At 38.1% G+C, this 25,073-nt stretch overlaps 1 protein-coding gene across 22 annotated transcripts in view; it reads left to right on the top strand.

Annotated features, from left to right (window-relative positions):
• EPB41L2 (erythrocyte membrane protein band 4.1 like 2) overlaps positions 1-25,073 on the top strand; it is a 205,865-nt gene that overhangs the window by 129,160 nt on the left and 51,632 nt on the right. For all 22 annotated transcript variants that reach the window (XM_036024704.1, XM_036024705.1, XM_036024708.1 and 19 more), the window contains 4 exons: positions 9,414-9,456; positions 13,342-13,417; positions 16,689-16,907; positions 22,668-22,755. In XM_036024704.1, the coding sequence (XP_035880597.1) occupies positions 9,414-9,456; positions 13,342-13,417; positions 16,689-16,907; positions 22,668-22,755 (426 nt within the window). The remainder of the gene's footprint in view (positions 1-9,413; positions 9,457-13,341; positions 13,418-16,688; positions 16,908-22,667; positions 22,756-25,073) is intronic.

Raw genomic sequence — 25,073 nt, 5'->3', positions numbered from 1 at the left:
AAGTCTAATGAAATGGAGAACTCTGTGTGATGAGAAGACCAAGTGTTAGTCATGAAAAGGCGTAGCTGAAGCCAAGGAGAGGGTAAGGTGTTTAAGGCAGGGAATGTTAAGGTCAGGGTAAGCTTGGAGGGGTTCTCCGTAGGATTCTCATAACAAAAAAATGCTAAGGCCGAATATGGATCTCGTAAATCCTTGTTTACTTTGTAGTTTTTCTTATGAAAAGTCAGGTGAAAATGCTCATACATGTAGGCATATACTTTGTGGGGGGGTTTTGTTGTTGTTGTTGTTGTTGTTGTTGTTGTTTGAATCTTTATGGGTGCTGTATTCAAAAGGTCAGTGATCTGAGAAGACGGTGGGTTTGTACCTTAACAGACTGTCTCAAATTCCATTTTAAACTGACCCTTTTTATAAGAAGAAGAAAAGGGTAGGTAAGGGGTTTGGAATTCAGGGGAAAAGTTAATCAAATAAAACGCTGCAGCATTGTTTCATCTGTGTCCTGGGCGGTGGGCATCTCACCCGGGAGCACAGTGGCTCATATACTGTCGTGATTGTCTGCAGTCCTCCTGAGACACACAGGTGGAACCGCCTGTGGTCTCCTGGAGTCAGGGTGGGTCATGCCTTCAGTTCCTGCAACAATAGCTTTTTTACACACATCAGTTACTAAACGTATTAGCTATTACCCAAAACTAAAAATTTTCCAACATTTGACTCCTCCATCATTTCCCTACGGTTAGTTTAAACTATCTTATTTCTATGAGATCAGTTTCATAAGGAAGCACTCATCTGGTTGTTGACCATGCATCTTTGCATTAGGCCATCTTGTAAGGGGCTTAGGAATACGTTTAATTGCAGATCCACATACAGGGACACATTGTATGCAACGGCAAGCTATGATGAAGCACAGAACAGTTTTTAGCACAGTTGACAAAAGTTGCGCACTCAACAGCTGGGACTATGTTAGTGACTTAAGGAAACATTTCCCTGTCCTTTAGCGTTACCACAGATCCCCAGTTATAAATATCAGAGTAAGTTATTTTCCTATTGATATGCTGAAACAAAATTTCGAAGACTTTCCAGGGGAGTACAAACACCTATAAGTAGTGAAAGTTTGACATAAGTTCCTTCTGCAAGCCAAAATTCAAAGATGTTTAGAACATTTTTGCTAAATATACCCAAATATTTTCATCTCATTTGACAGTAACAAGTTCTTCATAACATGGGGTTAAACAAAAGTAATGAAAAGGATATAAGTCATTGTTTTAAAAAAATGACTTTCAGATTGTCATGAGGTTCAGTGGTCCATTGTTCTTCCAGTGCTTTCTTTACTCTGATGTGATGAATCCAGGGTTTTATTCCCGCCAACTTCATCATGGTGGGGGTGGTAAGGAATACGTCCGAAGGTTCAGTCCACTTTTGTTCTGGTGGGCTTTCTGGAGATGCTGTCTTCCAAGTCTTCAGTAGCACCTTATCTCCAGGCTCAAACGAATGTAGCAAACCTGTAGGGGGAGGTCTCTGAGACGAGCAAGATCATTAATTACAGCTAAGGTCTGACTTAAATGCTGTACGTAGTTCTTTACCTTCACCTCTTGACCTGTATGTGTATCTCCCACCTCAATCACAGCCTGAAATGGTTGCCTGTACATGATTTTATACGGACTCAACTGAATCCCACTTCCAGGAGCCACCCTCATCCTGAGCAGGGCAATAGGTACAGCTCAATCCCAATGGAGTTGAGTTTCTTGGCACAGGTTGGCTTTATGTTTCTTCAAGGTGTGATACATCTTCTCTACCTTCCCAGAATGTAGGCATACACTTTGTTACATAGGCTTTAACTGTAGAGCATTGGGAGAATAAACGGTGGGGTTTCCTTTTCGAAATACTCACTTTTTTAAAAAAAAAAGAGCTTTTTTTTTTTAAGATTACTTATTTATTTATTTTTAGAGAGGGAAAGGAGGGAGAAAGAGAGAGAGAGAAACATCAAATGTGCGGTTGCTGGGGGCTGTGGCCTGCAACCCAGGCGTGTGCCCTGACTGGGAATTGAACCTGCGACGCATTGGTTCACAGCCCACCCTCAATCCACTGAGCTACGCCAGCCAGGGCAAAATACTCACTTTTTAGAAAATGAATGTTCCACTGTAATTGGCAATATATTTAATTATTCATATATAACCTATTTGTTTTTATAACTTTTATATAATTTTTTAAAATTCCGTCTTGTGCAGATGAAAGTTAGTCCTTAAGGCATCTAAGCAAAAGAACTCTTATTTTTTAAATATAGATTTGCATTGTGTCCTATTTTTTCCACAGAAAATTATTACTGTCATACCAGCTCAGCTTAATCATTCCTGTTCTGTTGGACACACATGCAGTTTCAACAGTAGAGTAGTACAGGTCACAGAAATGTAAGCGCTTTCTTTTGCATACTGAGCATTATCTGTATTTATAGAAGTTTCAGTCACTTACCATTTCACCCTTTTATACAGTAAAGGTGAGGGGAAGCCATGGTTATTGTACGGAAGTTTTCCAAGGAGAGAAAAATCTAAACTTCCTTTTGATTTTAGGGTAGTATTGTGTTGTGCCCATCGTGTTTGAGACCTTGAGTTGGAAGCCTTTCAATTCACTCTGACTATGAAAACCTGTCATTATTTGTGTTAGAACTTTTCACGTCTGTTGAGAACTCTTGTGTAAACTTTAGCATGGAAAATATTAAAAATATGTGGAATCAGGCACTTTTGTTACTTTTTTTATATATGAAACTCCAAGTCCATAAAGTTCTTGTATTCATGTCTACATGGAACCATCATGAAGAATTTCGGACCTTCTTTAAAGGGGAAAAACATTGCCTTGGATTTTTGATGTTAGAGTTTGGCATCTGGCCCCCAGATTATAATACCATTTTGCTTTAAGCAGTATGAAAGAGGAGCTTATTAGGAGTGTAGTTGACATCCACAGCAAAGTTTATGAAAATTGATTAAAGCCAGGCCATTCCCCCCAGAAACTATAACTAAAAACTCAAATATTAACCTTTTTTGTCATATATAAACTATTCTATAATAAATTCTATATTCAATCCAGTTACACCTTATAATACCACAGATAGGAGTTGAATCACTTTCTCCAGGTGCATAGCGAATGATTCACTGTTCTATAGAAAGCCTGTAACTTTTCTGCTTACCACCAGCATTATGTAATGCTCTATTAGACCTAATTTAGGCAAAGGTATACTAAAGGGAATCTGCTTTAGTGCTATAAATAATAAAGGGAAAATGAGATTTTAGAAAAAATTACTCTTATACTTCTAACATTTGGTAATACAGTGTGGGCTAGGTTGAGTTTAAATTCTCTCACCTGACCAGATTGACAACCACCTAAGGTGAGTGAGGAGGCAGGGCTAGGCATTTTGTAAGACTCCCAAATGGGACCTGAGAGTGCAGCCTGAAGGGGAATTAGGCAAGCTAGATAGAAGGTTTCCTGGAGTTGTTATCTAGGTCTGGTATGGTGAGTGGCCCTCCACTGGCAGCTGCCCACTCACACTGCTGATGGGACACAGATAGGGAGGAGTTCAAAGAAGTGCTGAGACAGGGGAACTTGGAAGCATGAACATGCTAGAGCTTTCTGCAGGAAGCTGTCAACAATTAGAATATTGAGCCAGCAAAGGCTGGGCATCTACCTTATAAGGTAGATAAAAGGCTTGAAAAATACCTCTCTACATTTGACTTGCAGGAAAAAAGACAGGAATTTCTACATAAAGACCAATCTAGGGCTGTACTACTCAAGGGGTAGTCCAGGGGCCAGGGGAAGAGGCACCACCTAGAAGCTTGCTGGAAACGAAGAATTCAGGTCCTTGCCCTGGACTTACTCAGTCATGATCTGTTCTTTTACTAGATCTTCAGGTGATTCAGGTAGTCTCCAGGGTTGGCCAACCTTTTGGCATCTCTGGGCCATGCTGGAAGAAGAGTTGTCTTGAGCCACCCGTTAAATACATAAACACTAATGAAAACTGATGAGCAAAAAAAGGGTTTTGACTAAATTTAGGATTTTCTGTTAGGCCACACTCATAGCCATCCTGGGCTGCATATTGGCCCAGGAGCTACAGGTTGGACCCTCCTGATGGTAAATGTTTATGGTTTGAGAAGCACTGATCTGTGGGATAAAATATTCTTTTGAGGTGGCAAAGAGAGTTAATAGGGTTTTAGAATTTCACTAAAGCCAAGGGAGTAGGGAACCCTAGTAACCCAAAGTGGCTCGCGGTTTCAGAAGTGTTCCAATATCATAGCCACTTAAGTAGGAGTTGGGCTGTCCCTATTTCATTCTGCATAGAAGTTTGGACCATAAATCTCTGAGGTTTTTTTTTTTTTTAACACTGGCATCCTAGGAATATAAATACAATGATTCATAAGCAAGCTTTTATATTTTTCTAGATGATTCTGTTATTAGAGAGTAATTGAGAATCATTTTTATTTTACACCTTTTCTGAGAACCATGGTTGAAAATGTGGTAGGGAAAAGCCAGAACATTTGGTAACCAAGACTGCTTCACCCTCAGATGTGTAGTAGCTGGAGAACAGGATGAAGGAGGATGAGCTGACAGAAGGACTTCAGTGTAAAAAACAGGTGTACAGCTCTTTGCTTTCTGCTTAGTAAAACATTTCTGAAATCTTATAAGATAGGATTTTTTTTAACCTTTTTTTGTGTGTATGTGCTTTAGCAGTCTGTTGAATTCTAGGGGCTGCTCCTCAGAAATGGTTTAAAGGTATAATTATAAATTACACAGGCCTACAAAGACAAACAACATTCTCAAAATATTAAAAGAATTTGAGATAAAGTCATCATTAGTATCTAATCTACCATATTTTGCCATGTATAATACTTCTGGGTACAATGCACACCCATGTATTTTGCCAAACTTTCAGGGGAAAATCTTTTAATTTTCAAATTCAATTATTTATTATATTTGTATATTTGTTTTTGTATTATAAAGGAACTTTAGCATCTATTTTTGAACATATGGTACAAGAAATTTTATGTAACAAATAATTATAAAACAAAAGAACAGATAAGGTATTTCAGGCGCTACTCATGTATAATGTGCATCCTTATTTTCCCCTCAAAGATTTGGGCAAAAAGTGAGCATTATACATGGCAAAAATATGATAATTCCTACTGTGGTTTTAAAATATTGATTAGTATAAGTGATATGTCAAGATCTGTGACTACTGTAGTATGATAATGGAAGTATTTTTGATTTCTATGAGTGACAAAGCTAAAGGTACTGCTGATATTACCCAGGCTTTCTTCTCCTGCACTCATAATTGATGGTGATGCTAAATTTCAGTTAGAGGCCAGTGAAAGTAATGATGTAAGGTTTTTTCCCCCCACCTGATTCATAAACTCAGGATCTTATGTTCTAAGGTGACTTAATAACACTGACATTCTAGGACCACATTTTCATTTTAGTTTACTTTGTTGGAAGCCTGTGATAGGATTCCTGATAACTTTTATTAATTTCTTATTTTACCTGCTATTCATTCAGAAGGTAGATATTTACTGAGTTCATACTTCGGGAATGGTGTGGGGAGCGGAAGGGGAAGGTGAGGAGAAGGATGCCAAATTGAGTGAGTGAATGTCTCTGCTCTAAAATAGCTGGCAAGATACCTGACTTTTACTTCTGGTGATCCAAAATAAATTCTGTTGAGATCCAGGAAGGATTTAGCTCTTTCTAGTTTTATATTGTTGAGTATATCTTAAAGTTTGGGAACCACTGAGAAGATTCCCGTCTTGCCTGATCATGAGTTGCATGGAGCCACCACTTAGAGATTCTCGGGCCCCCGACCCGGAGGACGTTTCAGTGTGTTTCAGGTGGGCGACGGGTAAAGCTGTCTGTTTAACACATTTGCCAGGTGGCTCCTCCTCATCAGGCAGTATGTAGAAAAGCTTACCTAGATAATACTTGAACATGAACATAAAAACACTTGGACTTGTCATACTGGTAATTATTTTCATGAGAAGGGATTGTGCTGTTTTTGCATTGTCCTCATTTCCAGGAAGAGTCTTTACTATAGTAAGGCAGCTTTGTAGAAAGGGCTGATGTTATTGGACAGTTTTCTCTGAGGAAAATGGGTCTTATTTTTATCTGGCCCATGGATATCTGGCCCAAAATGCATGGATATGCATTTTGTGAACTCAGAGTCTGATTAACTTTCTGTGGGTAGAAATATTTATATAAATACTAACTTCTTCAATATATCTAACATACCACCTTTGGAAACATAAAATGTAGGAAGGGAGATATATATATATATTTCCCTTTTTAATATACACACATATACTTATGTAATATATACACACACACACCAAAAGATGATAAGCCAAAAACCCATCTGTTAAAGACATTGGGTCAAGTACTTACTCTTCAAGAAGCATTGAATGAATGATTGATTGAAAGAACTACCCTGTGACTTAGATGTTATCATCCTCATCTTATACTTGAGGAAATCGAAGCTTGAAGAAGCCAAGGACTTCACCCAGGTTCACACAAGAGTTGGTAGAAAACCAGAATTTGACTCCATGTATTTCTGATTCCAAAGTCTATAAATGTGGCAGCCAAATCTTTAAAAAATGCTAATGACGTACCATAATCTATCATAATGTGTGTGTACATTTATGTCATTCACTTTTTTCACCCTTTTATGTCTGCTTCTTGGTTTACCCAGCATTCCTCCTTAAGTGTCAAAACTAAGAAGTTTATTTTTTAGCTGTTAAAGAGTTTATGTCTATTAATTTTACTTGTATTCGATAATGCAGATAATAGACTTTCTATGTCTTTTAAAAGTCATATTAAATCATTCTTGTTTTTTTACTCATGAGTTTTGTTCCTTGGCCAAAAAATTACATCTCACTCATGATCTAAGTACTCACTGGAGTTCATTATTTAAACAAAAATAAATCTAATAGAATAATAGAATTGTGGTCTTTTTAGATGACCACAGACAGCATCAGGAGGTAGGAGGCACGCAATGGGCAGATATTAGTCAACAAGTGTTTAGTGCCTCCTGGTTGCCTAAAACTGCACAGCACTGTGGAGGATACACGTAGTACGGCCCATCCTTGCCCTTGCTAAGCTGTGCTGGGGAGGGAGAAGACCTCCTCACTCAGTGGTGGGAATGGAGTTCGCAGTGTGGAAGTGAGTGTGCTTAGTAAAGGGAAGATCATGCAGGCGAATGGAAGGAGTCACTTCTGCTGCTGCTGTTTGATCATGCCAGGTAAACCCTGCCTACTCAGTATTTGGCTAGGGATCTGAAATAAGGAAAAGAGCCACTTCAGTCTTTTAATGCTATGGCTGGCAATGTTGTGGAAAGTGGCTTGGGAATGACACCGAGTCTGAATGTGGCTGGCTGATGCACAGAAACTTGTCGCTCATAGCCTTGAGTCTGCAGAGCTCCCTGGCCTCTCTCTCCATGCTGTGCAGAAACTGTCAGGTAACTCATACAAGGGTCGGTGCCTCAGGTGAAAAGGGAAGGTGCTGAATGGCGTGGACACTGGTTATTCCTGGGGCAGAGGTCACAGAAGATGATGTTGCTTCTGTCATTTTCCTCCTTGAAAAGAGGGTTGGTTGGTTTGTTTGTCTAGGCCTTTAACTGGTAGGTAGTTTCCCCTCCACTCTCTTTTTTTTCTCCGTGTTAACAGGAGGAATTTTTTTTTTCCTTTTCAGTTTGGCACCAAGCGACTCTGATTAATTTTTTCTTGCTGTGGTTGTTACTTCCTTGGATGAAATGCCACAACACATTTGATCCTCCGCGCCTCACCCAGCCTTTCCTCCGTCTGACTAGAGACTGGAGGATGTGTTTTTCTCATTTGTGTTCACTTGTCAGAGCTGGCCATTTGTGAGCCAGCTGTTGTGTGGGACAGCAGCTGCAAGGCCAGGAAGCTGAATGCCAGGCCCTTTCCTAGGGGGAGAGTTACAGCTCTTCCTTAATGTCGCACTGGAGGTACCATTAGAAGGTTCCACTGGCCCTTCAGATCACTGGGCCATGCAGCGGGGACACCAGTGGCATGGAACTAGACGAAGCTCTGGTAGTTTCTTATTGAGGGGTTTGCATATAACCACTGTTAGAACAGAGCCATGCTCACCTTGGCTCCTTGCTGCCCTGAGTGCCAGCTGTGATAGGTGTAGTAAAACCCACAGGGTCTGTGCAACTTTGCTTTCAAAACATCCTGGTCTACTTTTTAATAGTGGAAGTTCATGTTCTGTTGTAGTAATCCTATGTCTTGTTGAGATAGTAAGCTATTATCTTCTACATAATGAACATTTTAATTGTTTGCTTTATGTATTCAAATAAAATTGTTTAAATACAGATGTTATAATACATTATTTGGGATGCATACAGAATGAATGAAAAGTCTTATAAAGCCAGTTATTTGAATCAGTTTATTGTATCTCAAAGATATACTTGTTCTCCTGTGCTAATGAAGATAAATTAAAGTGGACTTTAATAATGGCTTGTGGATAAGGTAGGAGAAGTGTAAAAAGAATAAAAAATATATGTAAAATTTTTTTAGTTGGGTCTTTTGCCTATAGCTTTGAAAGACATATTTAATGTCCTTAGATGGCTTGAACTTAGTAGTTCAAGTTTGGTCTTTTTACTTTAGGAGATTCTAATAGTTTCCTAGAATTTTTTTGTGTTACCTTTCTCAAATGGGAGATGTAGCGGGAAGTGAAGCAAAGTTCTTTATGATTGTGATTTCCAAGTTGGAATGAAGTTTAAACAGGATGTTACATGAAGACCAGAAAGGAAAATTTCTGCTCCAACCTGACAGTACTTCTCCATAGCATTGCATAGTGTAAGGGAAAGAACGTTTAAGGAAGAGGAGGATTTGGCTTTAGGAGTTGAGATGATTGTGTTTGACTGGGGTATATATACTTTTAACGGATAGTTTCCAGTTCACATTTTACCCTTGATGAGTTGGAGCCAGTCACTGAGCTCTCATTTCAGCGTCTGCAGGGGCTGTTTACTGCCAGTTCTGTAGAATAAAGGCTATATGTATGTCTAACCACTATACTGTACATCTGAAAATAATACAAAATAATATTGAGTGTAAACTGTAATTGAAAGGTAAAATAAAAAGACTGTAGATACATTATGTCTCATCATTTTGATAGATGTTTGATTTCATATCCCGTAAAATAAGACCCAAGGGACTCACCTTAAAAGTGTTGTAATATTTTATTTACAATACATTCAAAAGAAAATCAATACTTAGCCCTGTGGAATGCTAATAGGTGGAGTCTACTTCTAATAGGACTTTGTTAAAATATGTTTACATTTAAATAAAAGTATGAACTGTAAAGTATTCCGTTTTGGATTCTGAGATATTTCTTATGGATCAATTAACCTCTTTTTTCCTCCTCTGCAGAACTGGCTAGATCCTGCAAAGCAAATAAAGAGACAACTGCGAAGTGAGTATTTAAATAATCATACCTTGAAGTTATTAAGCCAATCTTCACATCTATCTTTAATAAAATTCATAGGAACGTAGAGTAGAATAATAAGGTAGTGATGGAATGATCAGCTGTAATTTGCATTTATGTCTCCTAGGAAGTGAGGGATACTAATGATATTGGTCTGGAATTGTGACTTTATTTTGGGCATGAGGCCCAGAGGTTCTAGACTCACAGTCCTCAGCATTTTCTCACAGGGTCCACCACCTCGAAGTATATCTGACCTTTTTCTCTGAAGAAGAGAATGGGAAGTTGCTTTTCTGTAACTTTTACTTTTTATGTAAATTTTACTGTATTAATAGTACTTTGTCTGCTTCATCTCGGAAGCGCTTAATTAGTTTGTTTAATAAGCATATCTCTGGTCCCAGAGTCTTATAGATACAGTGTTTCTAGATCAACTGGAGTAAGGACTGTAGGGGAGAAAATGTGCGGAACAGCCCTTTCAGTCCTCTGAGGTCATAGCTGCCTTTTTTTCCTACTCCAGACTTTATTTACAAATATATTTCCCCTCTATTGTTATGGTTTTCTTTTTCAAATTTAAATTATAATCTATTTCAAAGTGATTTTGATATGAGATCATTACATTCTCCACACATTTGTTTCACAGTCCAAGGCTGTGTACCGCACTCTCTGAGGCTGGCTTTGTCCTTCATCCTGCCTGGCCCTTTCTCCCGTTCCTCTATGAGTTTCTCACCGCAGACTCCCAAAGTGACTTTGAGTGTCCTGTCCCAACTGGCGGCAGTTCCCTCTGTAGGTTCTGCCTCTGCAGGTTGATTTGCATTGTGGTGACGTGATGTCTGTGCTGGGAAACACTCTCGCCGCAGGAACATCTCTCACAGGGGCCTGGATACCGAATTTACTGCCAGGTCTGCGAATGACTGAAGCAGATAAGTTAGCAAGCTGCTAACAGCTGCAGTTTGTAGGACAATGAATTCTTACCAGCCCTCCTGGCCTGTGGGCCACGAGCTGTCCAGGGTGATACCATGCCCCTGGGTGCCAGCTGCAGGGTGCCCTTTGTGCCGTGGGTTTCATTTCCTCCTTACTGTGCTAACATCAAAACCCTGGAGCAAACCTGTGCTTTCCCTTCTGTCCTTTTCTGTCTACCTTCTGTCCCACTTCAGGTTCCCCACATTTGTCAAATTATTAATCCTTTCTCTAGTTTTTCTATCATTTCTTTTTTTTCTATTCTTTTTTAATCTCAGCATTTAGATAGATATCTGTATCTTCTACTCTTTTTTATTCTCAGCATATATATAGACATCTATACATTGATCTATCCTCTTTTTTGCTTCCTCTCCTTATAGACTCATCTTTCTTTTATTTAAATCTTTGATTAGAATGATCCTTCTGATTTGCCCAGGCCTGAAAACTGAGGGGTTCTCAGGATGTGGAACTCTCACTGCTGAAACCTCCACAGTCCTAGGCAAACCGGGATGGCTGGCCACCCTGTCTTTCGACTGTTATTCCCTGGCTTTCCAGCATTCCCTGCCTCCATTCCTCACACCCTGCCGGTCCCCCTGCGTTTATTACCTTGGTGTTTCATCTGTGTGTGTTTGCTTCATGATGGACAAAGGGAGAAGAAAGAAAAGGAGTGAAATTAGACAGGGGTACATTATGCTGACATTATGGAAGAAACTCGACCAGAAAGCTTTGGAGCCTTTTCCTCTGTCCCTTCTGTAGTTGCCACATTTGAACAAAGTGCGTGGATTCAGAAAGGCACAGATGTGTGTTTCTTTCACTTTCTCTGAATCCAGACCTGACACATGACCTCAACAGGAGAGAACAGGATAACCTCTGAAACATGATTGATGTTCCATTGAGTTGTTTCCTATGGTTTTGTTTTGGCTTTTGTTTGATTATTTTTGAGTGCCGCTCATTTCAGAGTCATGGAGATTTTTCTGACTTTTGGAAGGCAAGACTCTTACTGATTATGAGTCACAGTCTTATGTTTTGATTATTTGTGAAGTTTTTTAGAGTTATTTCAGGACTTTTGCCCTTGTGGTTTGGCAAGAAGAGTAATAGTAACAAATAGGATTTGACTTTTGCAGACTACTGGGGCTCGTTCTCTGACCGGAATCCTGTGCTGCCCCGATCATGAGAGGAGGCTGAGGAAATAAAGTTTTGCCGTTGTGTTTTACCTTTTTTCTGCTGGTGTTAGAATGAACGACAGAACTGTTTGTCCTGTCTTAGCCTCTGCTGTGGTTTGTTGTTAGTCAGTTAATTGGCAACTAGCAAAGGTAAAAGTTAGTCTTTTTTTGAGTTACTTTGACAACCAACAACCTATTGGTTCCTGTGTAAAACGTGCCTTAAAATCTTTAGATTTCAAATGTATACAGATAAAACTATCCATCTAAGGTTCGTCTTTGATTAATATGTAAGTAATTCATAGGTAGATGGATTTTATATATACCTAGGTAAAAATGATAACAATAATGTGAAATTAAATTAAAAGTTGAGCATTTTTGGTGCATTTTATCAATGGTAGAATTGGAAAAATACCCTAAAATACATGTTCCATTAGAAATATATCCCTGTAGTCACGTTCAAGTAAGCATCTGCTAGAAAACAAATAAATAAGGATCCATTAAAAACTGAAAGTCCTGTGATGACTTTGCTTAATTATGCATTAGTAGTGTAAGAAGTGTGCTTGCATCTCAGCCAGCAGAGATACAGGCTAAGAAACAGCTTTTCTCTCCATATTTAGGAAAATCCTGTATCCCTTTATGAAGTTTTAAATGTGTAAAGCAAAATAGTTTTTAAATCCAAAAGAATTGATTTTATTAGTAGAATAATGATGATTTAAACCAAAATCCAGCAAAAGTGCTTGTGTGTTCACAGTAGCCATTCATCGACTATTCGTTAGCTTTGAGTAAAAGTTCGTGTGCTGATGGTGAGACGAGGACAGTGACACATCAAGCAGGGACTGGGGTTCAGACATTGTTCTTTAAGTTTATAAAGTGGAGCAGTTGTGAGGCCCTCAGATATGTATGAAATGAAAACACACGCACACTTTTTTGTTTTAATTTGGGAATGCTGTAGTCTTTGAGCACACCTCTAAATTGAGGGCATTGGAATCGTTCAGATCCCATTAGGAAAATAATACCTTCCCTCTCCCTAGAGTTGTGTGTGTTTTTGTTTGTTTTTAAAGGCATCCAAAGTCTGTTATATAGAATGTTAAATGTTAATGTAACAGATGTTTAACTTTTAATGTCATTTATGACATGGTTGTTTGATACAGTTATTCTTTTTGACACAGTACAGTAAAGTATATATGCCTTGTGAGTGTACTTTAGAAAACCTGGTAAATAATTTTATTGTCTTAAAGTATTATGACATTTTGCCTCTCTCTCCTTTCCTTAGTATTTCTCTTAACACTTCCTTCAAATAACCCATTAATACTTTCCTGAATAGCTGTAGTGATCACTTGGTCATTACCCTTCTTCCCCTAATAATGTAGAAATTCTAAAATGCTTTTATTAAAAGGGTGGAGAATACTTAGCATATAGAGATTCTGTGGTTAAAACAAATCTTATTTCAGAACTATTGCATGGAGATTATATTAACATTTTTGTGTAATAGATTACCTACAAAACATTTGTTGAAGTACCAGTGAACATTTATAAAAAAAATGTGATTCTATTATTCCTTAATTGTGTTATTTATGTAATTGATTTTTATTTTTCTTTTATAAATGATATTCTCTTTAAATCAGAAAATAAAGTTCTCTAAACTGATTTATATAGAGACTAGTATATAGTGTTTGAATGTGGATCTGTAAGTTTTACCAAAATAAATGTTCTTTCTGTTGGCTGGATAAATAACCATGATATTTAAAAATTACAGATCTTCCCTGGCTGTTCACTTTTAATGTGAAGTTTTATCCTCCTGATCCTTCTCAGTTGACTGAAGATATCACCAGGTACTTTATATTTACATCAAAAATAAACCTTTACTTACAGCTCTCATTTATTTCTGTGCCCTGGGATAATAGTAGTAGCTTCATTACTCAAATGAAAACATTTTTTCCTAAATTGAATTTTAGAAGTGTCTTTGGAAGTTCCATAATAGTTTGAAATGTTGCTGGTTTCAAAAATTTTATTTACTTTTCTTTAATTTATCTATTTATATTTGAGTAATGGAGTATTTTTTAAAGCAGTTGCTGGCAATTTTGTTTCCCATGTTGTACTTTCAAAAATCATTGATATTTAATATTTCAGACTTTTTTGCTCAGGTGGTTTTTATTATACAACCCACGTGTGCCCGTGCACTAGTTTCATGTTACAAGGTGATGCATGTCACATCATGTTACAAGGGTGGAAGAATGAACCTATTTTTAAAAGTCAATTGACCTGTAATATTTTTGTTGTTCCCCCCTTCCAAACAAATAGTAAGGTAGGCTTTCTTCATTTTCACTTCACTTCATCTTCATCTTCATCTTCTCCGAGATTGTCTGGGATATACAAACATATGCTTGAACTGCAAATCAAAGATTTAGTTTAGGAGCAAGAAAGCATTTCCTGATTCTGAGAGCAACCGAATATTTGAGTGGTAACCAAGGAACACTCTGTATGTATTAGTGCCTTCGTATCTTAGCCTTATTAAACTGCGTACCAGTGGTGGGACTTCTTAGCTTTGGTAAGAGTAGGTCAGTAGGGTGATTTACATATTTTTAAAAAGGTTATTTATATGGCCAAAGAAAACTGTTCTGTGTGTGTGTGTGTGTACCTTTAGAAATTAGGGGGTCTTATTAGAAGCCTCTGCTTTTGATTCCTGTGGTTACTGTGCCTTGATGCTTTCTGCCAGGCCCGTATTGTTGTCAGATATCAAGTTCCGTGGGTGCTTATCAGTGAATAATCCCCATGTGACATGGGAATGATGGAGATTGCTTTGCAGGACAGGTTTTTCTCCCCGCCCCCCTCCATGGGGATGTATACTGCGAATTAGCTTCAGCGTGTAAATAATAAACAGTAGCTTTTATAACTGCACAGGTGAGCTACTTGAAGCTTAAAACTTGACAGGTTTGTGGGTGTAAGCTAAGAGCCTTGCTGCAAGAGTACTTGAAACAGTGCAGGTAACTGGGGCTTTGAAACTCAACATCTTCTCCATACATATATTCCTCCTTCCAGTGCTTTGTTTGGGGGACGATAGTCCTTTGGTGATTGCAACTTACAACCCCAGTGAATGCTTTGCTTTTCCTTTGAAATGGGGCTTTAATGGTCTCCCTGTGTGTAGTGGGTGGAATGATAGAGCCTAGTGAGCTAGCTAACAGCCTTAGCAGAGTGCAGCCTGAGACCGGCCACCTGCCTATACATGGAGCCTAGTAGTCTGCTTGTCATGATTGAAATCCTCACCATGACCTAAGTAACCATGTAGAAGGTGATTTGGGCTTTTGAGGAGAGCAAGAACACTGTTGAGAATAACAGAAGGCTCTTTCCTGCGGTGGAAATTTGCCAAGTTAGGAAAATCAGGGAGCTGTTGCGGTTTTTGTTTGGAGCTTTTTGGGCTTAGACTTAGTCTTAGAAAACAGAGAACAGGACCAATGTGAAAAGTAGAGACAATAATATAAAAGGGAACAACAAGATTTTAGTAATAGATGGAATCTTTGTGGTTAGGTCTTAAAATGTGGAGAACTAGCCCTATTCGTGATTAGTCTTAGAGAATTTGAAGATAACCCGAATCATTGTTTAAAATTTAGCTTTCTAAAATAATGACAGTGATGTTCATGCGGTTCTAGGAGTCAAGGAAACATAACCCTCCTTAGAAAGAGAGCTTCTGCAATGCATAAAAGCACTAAGACTATAGCAATAGAGAGAACTTTCATTCTCAGAAAAGTATTGAGCACTCACCATGTGGCAAGTACTTTGCTAACGGCGGGACTATGGTGGCGAGCCCTGCCCTCTCCAACAGATTTGCATGGTAATCCGGGTTTGACTGAACTACGTGATGGCTGGTAGCAGGTATTGGGTTGTGATCTCTGACTCCATAACAGTGAGGCCTGGGCGAGAGGCAGCACGCCTGTTTGAATGTTAGATAGAGGACAAGAGGAGGACGGGGCCCCAAAATCCATGCTAGGCAGAAGGGTCCACAGGAAGACGGTGGCTAGCTTCCAGTAGGAATGACAGTCACTAACAAATCTTTCAAACTGAAGGCACTGCCATTTAGTTTGTAGTGGTTGTTGGTAGCCTTAGCAATTGGCTTTAAATTTGAGAGTAACAATCAGGTTTTAAAATGTCACCAAAAGGAGTTTGTTAGAGGGCAAAAAAAGAAATCCTTGTGGGCTATAAATAACATGTTTTTTCATGTTATTTAATTTAAAAAAATCCTTTATAACTGTAGTAAGCTACCTTGGACATTGAATAATAATTATCATAACTAATAATAACAATAGCATTATTATGATTGTGGCTAACAAATATCAATTCACAGGTACCAGCCATCAGTTTTATCTATTTTATCTAATTCTTTTAACCTCAGCTGCAAAGGGAGGTAGAGTTTGTTTACCATTTTACAGGCGACAAATTAGCCTTTGGCAAGTAAATCCACTTGTTCAAAGTTACAGGGTGTATCAGTTTTGCTTGACTCTGTAGCCCAAACTTTTTCTACTATAAACTGAACTAGCTACCTCTTCAGATCAGGTAAATGGCCACGTAAGGGCTTCAGAGTAGAGACTAACTTATAATTCTTGTTAAAAGTATCTTAGGAAAATAAAAAGTTAGTATGAAAAGGTAGAGCAAATAAAAGGTAAGGTGACTTTAGCTTTTCTTGCTAGTGCTTAAGAACTGCAGCTATTTTTAAAATTTTATTAACCTTTACAACTTTGAAGGTCATACTAATTTTGATTAGTTTTAAATACAAGGGGGAAAGTCTAATTGGAGTTTTTACCTTCAGTCACAAAACTATTTGTTGAAATAGTCATAGTCATAATAAGCTACTACTGCAATAGGAGTTCAGAATTTCCATTCTATTGCTTTGATCACTAGAATCGGTTTCTGTATGTAAGCCACAAGGTTGGGTGTCCAAGGAGCAAGGTGGGCTTCTTACTAGAGAAAACGTTTTTTTGTTAGAGATACGAATATTGAATATTGCCTATATTGCATATTTGTTTTCAAAATGAATATTAGAGCTCAGGGATTATGAGCGCTGCAATCTTAACGAATTGTTCTTCCCTACCCTTTTGTCCTGTTTCCCAGATACTTTCTGTGCCTTCAGCTCCGACAGGACATTGCCTCTGGCCGCCTGCCCTGCTCTTTTGTGACTCATGCCCTCCTGGGATCTTACACACTACAGGCTGAACTTGGAGACTATGACCCAGAAGAGCATGCCAGTCATGACCTCAGTGACTTCCAGTTTGCCCCCTCCCAGACCAAGGAGCTAGAAGAGAAGGTGGTAGAGCTGCATAAAACCCACAGGTCTGTTGACTTGTTTGCTGGAGAGGGAATGGCCATGATAGATTGAAATAGCTTCTCTTATAAAACTTGCTAGACATTAGAGCATAGTTGATGGGATTATCCAGTTTTCCCTTTAGGACCTTCACATAGTACTAACTAAGACACCCTATAGCCCTTGAAATACTCTGCTAGAGTCTTTGTGACTGTGATATGAGGAACTATGCTCATGAGGCTCAATGCTTTCGTTTATTGGAAAAATTTACTTTTCTTACGATATCTTCTTTCTACTCCCAATCCTATCCCTGATACACACACACAAAACAAAAATAACCACATACTTGTTTTTAATTACCATCTTTAATAGAACCAGGGAGATGATGAGGCATTAGGATTTAAATCAGAAATGTGGAAGGTGATAGACGTAGGAAAAATAACTGAAATATATAGGTTTCTCTATTCATAGAAGATGACCTTTGAAATAGGTGAGGATTACTTAATTACTTGCATACCATTTTATATCTGTGTGAAAACAAAAAGCTTTTTTTAGCATAAGTTTTAAAAACTCTAGCTACAAAATTATAGTTTGTTCCTAATGCAGAATTAAAGTACTAAAAATTTTTGATGAAAATGATTTGATAGGAACTTTGAGATTAGAAGTTTTTAGACAAATCACATTCATTGACGTTTCTTTAAAAAAAAAAAAAAAAAGCGATCTCTTCTGACCAGTGGTATGAAACACACAAAGACATGGAGGCTAAATAACATGTTACCAAATAAGAATGGGTTAACACTGAGATAAAGGAAGAAATTGAAAGATATGTTGAAACATGAAAATGATAACAAGACAACCCCAAATCTATGGGAGAGAGGGAAAGCAGTCCTAAGAGGGATAGTCATAGTATTACAGGCCTATCTCAAGAAACAAGAAAAAGCTCAAATAAACAATTTAACTGTACACTTAAAGGAACTTAAAAAGGAACAACAAATCAAGCCTGAAGTGATTAGAAGGAAGGAAATAATAAAGATCAGAGCAGAAATAAATGAAATATAGTCTTAAAAAATAATACAAAAGATTAATAAAATGAGGAGCTGGTTCTTTGAAAAGCTAAACAAGATTGACAAACTTTTAACCAGACTCATCAAGAACAAAGAAGAGAAGACCCAGATAAATAAAATCAGAAATGAAAGAGAAGTAACAAATGACTCAAAAAAGTACAGAGGATTGTAATAAAATATTATGAACAACTATATGCCAACACATTGGACAGTCTGGACCAAATGGGTAAATTCCAAAAAACATATAATCTTCCGAAATGGAATCAGGAAGAGTCGGAGAATTTGAATATACAGATTACAAGTAGTGAAATTAAAGCAGTAATCAGAAAACTTCCAAAAAACAAAGTCCTGGACCAGATTGCTTCACAGGTAAATTTTGCCAAACATTCAAAGAGGAACTAACACCTCTCCTTCTCAAACTATCCAGAAATTTCAAGAGGAGGGAAGACTCCCAAGCTCATTTTACAAGGCATTATTCTAATTCCGAAACCAGATAAAGACACTCAAAAGAAAGTTATAGGCCAATATCCCTGATGAAGATAAATGCTAAAATCCTCAATAAAATAATAGCAACCCAATTCAGCAGTACTTTAAAAAGATGATACGCTGTGATCAAGTGGGACTTATGCTTGGGATGCAAGTTGGTACAATATCTTAAAATCAATAAATGTGATACACCACATAAACAAAATTATAAAAACCACATGATCATATCCATAGATGCAGAAAAAGCATTTGATAAAATCCAGAACCTGTTTATGATAAAATCTCTTAGCAGTGTGGGAATAGAAGGTATATACCTCAATGTAATAAAGGCCATATATGACAAACCCACTGCCAACATCATACTCAATGGGTGAAAACTACAAGCATTTCCCTTAAGATTGGGAACAAGACAGGGATGTCCACTTTCACCTCTCTTACTCAACATAGTACTGGAAGTACAAGCCACAGCAATCAGACAAGAAGAAGAAATAAAAGGCATCCAAATTGGAAAGGAAGAAGTAAAACTGTCATTATTTGCAGGTGACATGATACTACACATAGAGAACTTGATAGATTCCACCAAAAAACTACTAGAACTGGTAACAGAATTCAGTAAAGTAGCAGGATACAACATAAATATCCATATATCTGTTGCTTTTTTATACATTAATAATAAACTATCAGAAAGGGAAACTAAGAAAACAGTCTCATTCACAATTGCTTCAGGGAAAAAAAAAACAAAAACCTAGAAATAAATTTTACCAAACATGTAAAAGACCTGTACTCGGAAAATTATGGCACTGAAGAAAGATATCAAAGAAGATACCAGTAAGCAGAAGCATATACTGTGTTCATGGATGGGAAGAATTAACATCATTAAAATGTCCATACTACCCAAAGCAATCTATAGATTCAATACAATTCCTATCAAGATACCAGTGGCACATTTCACAAAACTAGAACAAATATTCAAAAAATGTATATGGAACCACAAAAGACACTCAATAGTCACAGCTGTCTTGAGAAAGAACAACAAACTTGGAGGTATCATGCTACCTGTTATCAAACTGTACTACAAGGCCATAGGAAACAAAACACCATGGTACAGGCTTAAAAACAGACATTGAGATCAATGGAACAGAATAGAGAGCCCAGAATTAAGCCCATGCCTTTATGGTCAGTTAATATATGACAAAGGAGGCAAAAACATAGTGGGCTAAAGGTAATGTATTCAGTTAATGATGTTGGAAAAATTGGACAGAAATGTGCAAAAAAAAAAAATAGACCACTTTCTTACAGCATACACAAGAATAAACTCAAGATGGATTAAAGACTTAAATGTTAGTTTCAAAACCATAAAAATCCTGTAAGAAAATTAGGCAAAAAATTCTCAGCGATGTCTCATAGCCATATTCTTTCTGATATATCTCCTCTGGCAGGGGGTAAAAGATAAATAGGTGGGACTACATCAAGCTAGAAAGTTTTTGCACAGCAAAGAAAACCATCAACAAAAGGAAAAGACAGTCCACTGAATGGGAGAACATATTCGCCAGCGATACATTTGGTAAAGGGTTAATATCTAAACATTGTAAAGAACTTACAGAACTGAACACCTAAAAAACAAACAATCCAATTATAAAATTAGCAAAGGAACTGAATAAATATTTCTCCAAAAAGGACGTACAGGTGGACAATAGATATATGAAAAGATGCTCAAGGTCTCTAATCATTAGAGAAGTGCAAATTAAAACCACATTGAAATATAATCTCACACCTGTAAGAGTGGCTGTCATCAATAAATCCACAAACAGGTGTTGGTGAGGATGTAGAGAAAGGGGAACCCTCATGTACTGTTTGTTGATGGGAATGTAGATTGGTATAGCAACTGGAAAACTATGGAGTTGCCTCAAAAAATTAAAAATGGAACTGCCTTATGACCCAGTTATTCCACTTCTAGGAATATATCCAATGAAACCTGAAATACTAATTCAAAAGAATATATCCACCCTGTGATCATTGTAGCATTATTTACATTGCCAAGATGTGGAAGCAGCCCAAGTGTTCATCAGTAGATGAGTGGATAAAAAAGCTGTGGTACACTTACACAAGCAAATACTACTCAGCCATAAAAAAGAAGGAATTTTTACCTTTTGCGATAGCATGGAGGGACCTGGAGAGTATTTTGCTAAGTGAAGTAAGCCAGTCATAGAAAGACAAATACCATATGATTTCACTCATATGTGGAATCTAATGAACAAAATAAACTAACACAAAATAGAAACAGACTCATAGATAGAAAACAGGCTGACAGCTGTTAGAAAGGGGGAGGGTTGGGGAGCTGGGTGAAAAAGGTGAAGGGATTAAGCAAAAACCAAAATGAAACAGGACTCATAGACACAGACAAGAGTGTGGTGATTAACAGAGGAAAAGCAGGGTGGGAGGTAAAAGAGGGTATGGGGTGTAAATGGTGAAGGAAGGGAGCTTAACTCGGGGTGGGGAACACATGGTGCCATATACAAATGGTGTATAGAGTCATACACGTGAAACCTGTATAATTTTATTAACCAAAGTCACCCCAATTAATTCAATAAAATAATAAAGTAAAAAATAAAAAACAAATACAGTATTTGACTTTAAGTAGTTTTAATTTGATAAATGATACATTTAAATCTTTTTTATTTAAAGTCAAATACTTTTTTATTTTTATACATGGCAAGAGAGATGTACTATAATTTGAATTTGAAACATCAGGTTCTGAAGTGCTTTGGGCAATATGAAGATTCATGGGACATGGCCCAGCTTTGCAGGAGCTTAAAATTTGTTTAGTTGGGAATATAGATAGGAAAGGAAATAATTGCAGTATGGCTAGAATGTGATATGTGTCCTCTGCTATAAAATCAAATGCAAATATTTATGATCTTTATTATTATCAGTCTGAGTGAAAGGAAATTAGGCACTAAGAATTTGTTTATTTCAGAAAGATAGAATCTTTTAAAAAAATTTTTTCATTTTATTATTTCATTTCTTGTTAATTATGTTGTACCTATTCTTGCTGGGGCTTTTTTCCCCATTGGAAAAAATTGAGAAGTGTCTGTTCTTGACACTTGAGAAGTGCCCATTTGGGCAAAAGACTTGAACAGACACTTCTCCAGGGAGGACATACAGAGGGCCCACAAACATATGAAAAGATGCTCAGCATCACTAGTCATCAGAGAGATGTAAATTAAAACCACAATGAGATGCCACATCACACCAGTCACAATGGCCATCATAAACAAATCAACAAACAACAAGTATTGGCAAGGTTATGGAGAAAAGGGAGCTCTAGTACACTGTTGGTGGGATTGCAGACTGGTGCAGCCACTGTGGAAAACAGTATGGAATTTCCTCAGAAAGGTAAATATGGAACTGCCTTTTGACCCAACAATTCCACTGCTAGGATATATCCTAAGAACCCTGAAACACCAATCCAAAAGAACCTATGCACCCCAATGTTCATAGCAGCACAATTTACAATAGCTAGATGCTGGAAGCAACCTAAGTGCTCACCAATAAATGAATGAATCAAAAAACAATGGTACATTTATACAATGGAACACTATGCAGCAGAGAGAAAGAAGGAGCTCCTACCCTTTTCGACAACAAGAATGGAACTGGAGAGCATTATGCTAAGTGAAATAAGCCAGGCAGGGAGGGACAAAGACCATATGATCTCACCTATAAATGTAACCTAATCAACAAACAAACAAGCAAGCAAAATATAACCAGAGACATTGAAATTAAGAACAATCTGACAGTAACCAGAGGGGAGGTGGGAGGGAATAATGGGGGGAAGGGTTTTCAAAAACAACTATAAGGGACACATGGACAAAACCAAGGGGGAGGGTAGAAGCAAGGGAGGGAGGAGGTGGGGTCTGGGGTTGTGGGGGCGTGGTGTGGAGTAAACAGAAAACTAATTGCAATAAAATAAGTTTTTAAAAAAATTGAAAGCAACTTTCTGAGATAAAAAGGATAGGGTGAAGGTGCACCTTTTTGTTATAAACAGATTTATATTAGAGGATCTTAAGGGAAGAATGCTAGAGGTTGAGAGTTGAACCTTCTTACCTTTTTCTTACTTGTCTGCAAGTTTGTGTTGCTCCCTTCACCCAAATTCTCCAAGCTCATACACCCCTTTCTCCATCTTGGGCACATTTTCTTTGCCTCCACCAGCAAGATAACTTTGTTTCTTTTAATTCTTAGGGGCTTATCTCCAGCACAAGCTGATTCTCAGTTCTTAGAAAATGCAAAGAGACTTTCCATGTATGGCGTTGACCTACATCATGCCAAGGTAACGTAATGTAATGGGGAGGTGGCCTCTTTCCAGTCTCCTGACTGACGTTTGGAGGGGGCTCCAGTGTCAGAATAGGCTGGTCACCTTTAGCCAAGGGTACTCACTCTCACCCGAGGGCCTCTGTAATATTTCTTTGTGGCTAGTTGTGGTGTTTATGGTTGTGGGAGGGTCCATTTATTCTACCCCCTACTTTTTCTTTCTTTCCCCAATATTTTTAATTAATATCCTTTTATAGGTACTCATCCTAAGACACACTATGTGAGCCTTCTTGATTCTTCATCTTGTTTTATTCTGTGTCCTGGCTTTTGCTATGCCTAGGGCTGCCTCTGCTCCAGCTCCCTCTCCTGCCTCTGTCTTGGGGTCAGAGAGCAGGTCTTAGCCACAAGGACAGCAAAAGGCAGCATGGTCATTGCCCACTGTCCAAAAAGCTCTCGGGTTGTGAAGGAGGTCCGCATTTGGGTTTCTTCCTATTCGTCTGTTTTGTTCCTCTTATAAGATAAAGTAGGCTGGCCCAGGCTCAAGGTGATGCAGCACCTTCAGTCTAATTGGAGAAGTGGGAAGAGAATGAACCGAAAGAAGATAGGTGATTGGGTTGGGAGGATGCTAGTAATAAATGTCACCTTCTTCATGATCCTTGTTTGGATGATCACTTAGTGGGGAGAGTCAAGGACGACAAGAGGTAAGGGAGATTTGGCTTTGAAAAACACGTCCAGAGTCAGCCTGATGTGCTGAGGGAACGTGTGCTAGCCTGCTTGTAAAAGGCCCTGCCAGTCCCTAGATGCAGCATAGGGAGCCAGATTAAATGATCTGTGAAATCTCCGGGAAAGCCCCCCACCCAAAGATCTCTTTCCTCCCTAGGCCTCGGATTCATACTTCTTTGTGTTACTAGCACTGCATATTTGCAAAATGCTCTTTTTTTCTTCAGCAGCTTTCTTTATTCTTTGAATATTTTTCATCATTACAAAAGTAATATATGTTCATCACAGAAAACAGAGGTGAACAGAAGAAAATAACAACCACTGAACTATGTGAAACAATCACTGTTAATATTTTGATACATTTTCTTGTTTTAAAAACAATCTTTGAGCAGTTGAATTCATGCATTTTAAAAATGGGATTATGCTACATTTTGTGAGTTTTGGTTTTTCTTAACTTGCTTTTATAAACACTTTCCATGTTAGCAAATAGCCTATGGCGGCAGCATATTTTAAATTGTAGGTGCTGTATACCTTTGACTTTTAAAGGATTTTCACATATACCATCTTATTTAAGATTTGAATGTTTTTATTTTACGAAACTACATGAAACAGAGTGCAGCAAGTGACTTGCCTGAAGCCACATAGTATAAAGCTGTCCCACCTGCCCGATGTCTTGTGCTAAGTCACTAGGAGGTGAAACATCTTCCGAGCACTCGAGTGCCTTTGCGCTCCTTTCTCTGTGTGACGGGGGCGGGCTGCGCTGGCTGAGAGACAGGTGGAGGGAAGAGGAGAGGGCGGGTTTGGAGTGCACCCTCCTCCTCTGAACCCAGTGACACCTGCCGCACGTAAATCCTGCACCTGTGTTGGTCAGTAGTTAGAAACCCAGCCTTTAGTGGCAATACTGGAAGGTTTCAAGATTCTTGATTTTGTAATTGAGTCTTAGAAAAGTAAAAAAATTGCCAATTCTATTATAAATATAATTAAAGTTCTTGCTCTGTGGTCAAAAATTTAAAGTAATGTTTATTTTTTCATTCCTTCTATCATCTGATAGATTTTGATATTTGATAAGTGAAATATTTGTAGCTCCTTTGAAAGAATATCTGTAGCAATTAAAAAAAAATTATGTAGTTTTTTGTACCTTAATATGTTTTTGTTGTCTTGAGATTATATTTAAAAATTTTTTAATTAATGTTTTATTATCAGAAGAGTTCTTAAAAAAAAAGTTCTTAATGGCACGCGCACATTAGGCCATATTGGAGCATGTTGAATAAAAGGTCTCTTGACAAAGGTACAGGGAAACCACAAAAGTAGTGATACTTCTGAGGTAGTAAGACAGCAGCCCCCTCTGGATCCGAAGGGTGTGAGCAAAGAGTGATTGCCGAACCGTGCAGAGGGCTGTCGTGAGAGGAGCTGTCATTGTCAAGGACACAGCCAGCCAGATGGCAACTAATACAAGGAGGGAATCTGGGTATTAAAAACCTCGACCGCCCCTTCCTCCCAGCCTTCCCTCTCTCCTCTCTCCGATTTTATTTGAGAACTTCCCATGGGCTGAACCTGTGGTCATCAGTGGGCAGGGGATCCTGCTGGTACCCACGCGGGGCAGCTTCCTTCCAGTGA

The sequence above is a fragment of the Phyllostomus discolor genome, chromosome 4 (assembly GCF_004126475.2).
Source record: "Phyllostomus discolor isolate MPI-MPIP mPhyDis1 chromosome 4, mPhyDis1.pri.v3, whole genome shotgun sequence".
Taxonomy (NCBI): domain Eukaryota; kingdom Metazoa; phylum Chordata; class Mammalia; order Chiroptera; family Phyllostomidae; genus Phyllostomus; species Phyllostomus discolor.
This window is presented reverse-complemented; position numbering and strand designations above follow the sequence as displayed.